General features: G+C 33.9%; 1 protein-coding gene across 1 annotated transcript; it reads left to right on the forward strand.

The window, feature by feature from the left end:
• Nucleotides 1-764: 764 nt before the first annotated feature.
• On the forward strand, nt 765-1,235 carry LOC110037352. Its single transcript, XM_020741979.1, has one exon. It carries the CDS (start codon nt 765-767, stop codon nt 1,233-1,235), a length of 471 nt encoding a protein of 156 aa, XP_020597638.1.
• Nucleotides 1,236-6,000: the final 4,765 nt, after the last annotated feature.

Here is a 6,000-nt window from a genome sequence, read left to right on the forward strand (position 1 = left end):
TATCAGCACCCCTACTCAATTATGCTGGGATGGTCATTATTGGAATAAAGATATTTTGGCTTCTTTGGTGAATCCTGAACAATTGTATCAAATCCTTAAGCTCTCAGTCACTCCGCATAAACCAGATAGAATTTTGACTAAAAATCCTCCTCATAACTCTCTTACCAAATTTGCATATTATCAATTAAGCAAATGACATCACAAGGATTGGGGTCAAGCCATGTGGATGAAATATCTCAGCCCCTCTATGTCCTTCTTCACTTGGAGATGTTTTCATAATATTATTCCCACTGATGATATACTTAAACTCAAGGGTTTAAAAGGACCTTCAAGATGTAATTTTTGCTGCCAACATGAGGAATCCTTCAATCATTTATTCTTCTCTTGTCCTGTTGCTCAAGGGGTTTAGACACAGGTGGCTTCTAAACTTAATTTCCCCTCCCATCTGTTGGGTTTTAGAAACTTCCTTGACTGCTGGAAGGTTTGGAAAGAGAACCATGTTGAAATAATACCTTTTATTACTACATGGTTCATCTGGACGGAAAGAAATAGATGTAAATATGAGGGAAGAACTCAAAGTGCCACACAAATTGTTATTAACGTCTATGCCTATACTCTTAAGATAATCAATCTCATGGGTTACAAGATTAAAGATTAAAGGTTCTCCCAAGTCCTTAATACTTAGAGTTCTCCTTCTGTCAAATCACATTTCCTCCTGTTCCATTGGAGGAAACATGTTTATCCTTGGATTAAAATCAACACTGATGGGAGTTATAGAAGACACTGTGCCCGTATTGGGGGGATTTTCAGAAATTAAATTTGGGGAATGCCTACAATTTTTCCAATCTCCCACTGATGCTTTAAATGCTTTACAAGCTGAAGCCTTAGTTGTTGTATGGGCACTTCAAAATGCTGTTGTTATGGGATGGAACCTTCTAATTGTTGAGCTGGACTCCTCATGGCTAGTCCAGCTTTTAAAGGATAACATCTCCCCATCTTGGTTTCTTCTCCCTACTTTTAAGAAAATTTCTCACATGAAGATGACTCAAAACTTGCAAATTAATTGGAATCATATCTTCAGGGAGGGTAACAGATGTGCTAATTGGCTTGCAAATCAAGGTGCACTGTCTATGTTGCCTAAAGTGAATACCACCCCCCCTTTGGAGCTGGATTTGGTTATTAATGCAGATCTATCTGATCTACCTTATAACAGATGGGGGGTGTCAATTTCTTGAACTTCTAATCATTCTACATATGGAGGGCTCTTGTTTCCTTGGGTTCTTGCTAATTTGGAATTTTCTTTTATTTTTTTCTCTTCAGGCCCTATTGTATGGTGAAAGGTTTTGACATGTTACAATTGGTTTTTATTTTCTTTTTTGGGGGAGCTTTGGGCCCTTTTGGGTGGACCTTGGTTTCTATTTGTGAACCAAACCCCCTACAGCTTTTGTAACCCTTTAATTCAGTCTAACATGTAGGGAGTCTCTGGTACTCCTTTTTCAAAAAAAAAAAAAATCTAGTTTTATTTTGTTAGTTTTTTAAATAGGAAATAAAAATGACCTCGTACTTTTCACAGTTTAAATGAAAGAGAATTATACCTCAAAGCATGTATCTATCCTGAAGGATAAACACAAGACTTGAGGATGAGGCTCCATCAAATAAATAAAGAAAGCTATGACATCTGTTTGGTTTGTGAAACTGTTTTGTTTGCCGCCAATTTCATCTATTTAATATGAAGAATTTAATAGGATTTATTTTAGGCTGGGTTCGAAAAAGCTTCCTATAAGGGCAAGCCCCTATAGTTAATTACATCTTAAATGACCAAAGTCACTTAAGAAAACTCTCAATAAAAATCATGAAATATTATCTTCAAGGAGTTCAAAAGGATAAAACTTTTCAACAAAATTGGACAAAGAGGTGTGAAATGGGAATAGCTCAAATTTGGAACATTTTATTGTAGAATTTAAAGGAGGAAGAACTAGGGGATGTCATAGATCAGGAGGAGAAGCTTGGTGACTTCCCAGTTTATCCTATTATTTGGTTTCAATTTTGAGGAGGAATTATTTAAATATTTCATCCTGATAATTTTATTAGTTTAGGGCTTATATTTGTGCAAAACGATCACGCAAATAACCTGGAAGATGTGTGGATTTAGGTCGTGACAAATGAAAACCTCAAAATCGTAAGACTAGTCGGAGCTATACAAAGGCCTAAAGATGAGGTGAGGATTTATGTTGCATAAGCAAACTAGCTCGAAGTCCTGTGGCTTGGTTGTTTAAATCTAAAGAAGCATATGCTGTTGTATTTCTTCTTGCTGTTGAAGATGGTCGTGCTACCCATAGTGCTTGCTCCAAGCTCCTTGTTGTGGCGAGTTTAAGTTTTTTAGTGTGTCAAATTATGATGTCAAATTAGATGTCCCTATGGTTGGAGTTCATTAAATTTTTTGGGGGCATGTTAAAGATGATTAGAGCGACATCGGCTAAGATCCTACTTTTCCCTCATTCCGGCACCACTATCTTCTATTGGATTCACTTGGTCCAAATGAATTTACTAAACTCAACTTAATGAGTTCCGTAATTTCATTTAGACAGCGGGAAGCCTCATTAACTACCGTAGGTTACCTCCTCCGAGGATTTCCCAATCATCTGATAGAGACATTTTAATTTAGTTGAAGTTGTTATTTTATATTCTGAATGTGGTGGCAGTGAATTTTATCTTTGTTGATTTTAGTTTTTGTTGATGACTATCCTAGCAGTTTTGGTTTTCATGCAGGGTGACATCGTTGTTTAACATGCAGGTTTGTGTTTTTTGTTCATACATGCAGGTGAGTAAGTACAGTAACGTACTGAAAAGTAAAGTATGGGAGTAAAAAAAGTAAAGTATGGGAAACTAAAAAAAATATAGGTAAGTAAATCACACTAAAAACGTACCTGGATGGTCTTCCCATCATCTTCTTTTGAAACTCAAAATGCATGTGAGAGCATTTATATATTAAAAGCATTTTATGTAGAGAGGGAAGATAAGGTTCTGGTGATCTACCAAATCCTAAATCATATCTTGGTGAGCCCTTATTAAATCATTTGAAATATCTTGGTGAGCCCTTATTAAATCATTTGAGGATGATTTCATCAAGCAAAACATACAAAGTTTAGCAGATCTTAGAGGTATCCAAAAGGTTAAAGGAAGAAGCATGTCCATGCTTCCCTCTCACCGCTTGGTGAAAAGTCTCGAGCTCATTTAAACTTATTATGTTGCCTAATAATTCATCTTATAAATACCTCTAGTGTTCAGTTAACATCAATGTTTCAATTATCCCTATGAGTAGAGTGATTATCATTTGTCATTTAATCTGAGAATTATGTGGGTGAAAAACCTTAAAAGGGGCAAGTTAATGCTATTAAGACACCTAGCCAATTTTAGCTTTAACTTGAGCTTGTAGTTTTTTTTGTTTAAAGGTGTTCAATTTCTAGTTACATTCACTTTTCTAATCCTCATTTACCCAAAATTAATTTTTCCTAGGTCACTACTAAGCCCTTAAGACCTTGGTGGATACATTAGTAATTTTTTAAAGAAATTGAATTTTAAGTGAAAGTAATTCATCATCAAAATGTTTGAATTTCATTTGAACACCAAATAAGGATATTAAATAAGTGAGTTATTGACATCCAAAATCATACCCCTAAGTCTAGGATCATTTAGTTTAATAGACCTCAAAATTTTGAAGATTTAGGAAATTGTAAGTTATCATTTAATCAAGAAAAGTGAAATTGGTTTCTACCAATTAATTCCTTATGTTTCAATCATCTGAACATGTTAATTACGATCAAAGATTTCCCATTTCCTTTTCTTGAATCAAGCCTAAATCTTAATCAATCTAAAATTTCTAAAATTATTCCTTTGCCCCTAAGGCTCTATCACTTCATAATTCATCATATTTAATTCAAATTAATTTGGAATTTTTATTCTACCTCACTCATGGATCAATCAAGACAAGAGAGGAGAAAATGTGATTTAAAAATTTAATTTAATTTATATAATTATTTACATGGAAAAATAAGATTTTTCAAAGAAAATTCAATAAATTGACCAAGGGAAAGCTTGTTCACTTAAAATTTTTATTGGAGGTAGACTTAGTCTAGATAACCACTTCGACGAAACTTCATGATTTTTTGAGTTTTATATGAGTTATCAGAATTATTTTAACCTCTCGAGTATTAATTAATTATAAAATATTTTAAATATTGAAAATTAAGTTTTACATTTTTATTAAATCTCTTTGAGGTCAAAGAACCCAAAGAAATAAATAAGATATTTTTATTGTTTTCTTCGAATTATTAGAATTATTTTTGTGAGAAACAAAGGAAAATCCATTTTAGCCTTTAAAAAATTTATTTAAGATTTAAAATTCAATATCTTCACTTAGAAGATTAGGAAAATTATTCCAGTTGCTCCTAAGTGCTTAGGAAATAATTTAGAACATTCCCATGAGCTTAATTAATTTTTTTGTATTTTATTAATTTTTTATTATTTAAATATTTAAAATATGCTTAAAAATGAAATTTTTACTTTAATTTCAATTTTAATTTTAAAAAATTCCTCTGACCACAAAGAACTCCCAAAGCCAATTTCATAAATTTTTGAGTTGTATTTTGATTATTATGATTATTTTGGTTGTTGAAAGGTCTTTAACTTAGACAATTAAATTAGGTTATCAAATGAGCTACAAATGTTTTGAAATTTTTTACAGAAGTCCTCTGAACCTTACCTTACAGTGGAGAATTAAAAGCAAGTCATTTACATGTTTATTTTTCCCAAATTAAATTCATTTGTGTTTTAGGGTTTTATAAAAATTAGGCGTGTTCTTAATGACTTAGCTCATGAAAAATTTTTGCTAGGGTTCTCTAGTCAAAATGAACCTACCAAAATTTTCTTGGATTTTTTTCTAAGCAACATGCTAATTATTATAATTAATTTTCCAAATCAGATGCATAAACATGAAAAAAAAATAGATCTCCGTCTTGAGGTCTCCTCTGACTTTGGAAAAATCAAGGAATATCTCATGACAGATGCAAAAATATGCCAAAATATCAAGAAATGGTGAAATACTTGAATGCATGGAGAATCAAAATACTTAGAACAATATTTAAATAATTAATATATATATATATATATTTATTTATTTTTTTTTTGAGATGCTGGCGGCTGAGGAGGGAAGTGCTCTGTTAGGGTTTCTGAAACCATGGTGAGCTGCTGGTGGTCTTCCTGGAGCTGCTACTTTCATCAGGGTGCCTTGTTCTTCTCCTCCTTCACTCTGAAGTCCTTCCCCACCACTCCTCTCCTAGGTTATGGTGGTCTTTTCACTGCTCCATTGGTTCTTCCTGGGTGGTGGCTTTGTTACTGTTCCATTGGAGGCCTCCTGTTTATGCTGGCCTCCTGATTTCTGTCCTGTTCTCTGCTTCTTTACTGAAAATTTTCTGGTTTTTCTCCTTGTGGCTGGGATCATGGCCACTCCCATTGATGTTCACACTGATTCCAGTTGGACTAAGGCTACTTATGCAGGGATTGTTGGAAGAGCTAATGACACTCTCCAAGATCCCAAAAATTTAATCTTTCCTCAGGAATTCCATAATGCTGCTGCTGGCAAAGGGATCTGCCCTTGCATCAACCCCCTGGGTTCCAAAGATGGAGAGACTGCAGTCTATTTCTCTGCAGCTGAAATTGCCTCACTGAATGAAGAAGTCAAACTTACTCTTGTTGGAAAATTCCAGTTGGGTCAACCCAAAATTGACCTTGTTAGAAGCTTCTTTGATTCTTTAATTTTATTGGAGAATGGAAGCTTGGTTTGATAGATGGAAGACATCTTCTTATCCAACTCACAATGGAAGAAGATTATGCTAGACTATTTGCTAAACAAGTTGTTTCCATATCAGGAGTTACAATGAAAATCCAGAAATGGACTAGAGACTTTGATCCAACTAAGGAGCCTCCTATGGTCCCAATTTG

This window comes from Phalaenopsis equestris, unplaced genomic scaffold (assembly GCF_001263595.1).
Source record: "Phalaenopsis equestris unplaced genomic scaffold, ASM126359v1 Scaffold218914, whole genome shotgun sequence".
NCBI lineage: Eukaryota > Viridiplantae > Streptophyta > Magnoliopsida > Asparagales > Orchidaceae > Phalaenopsis > Phalaenopsis equestris.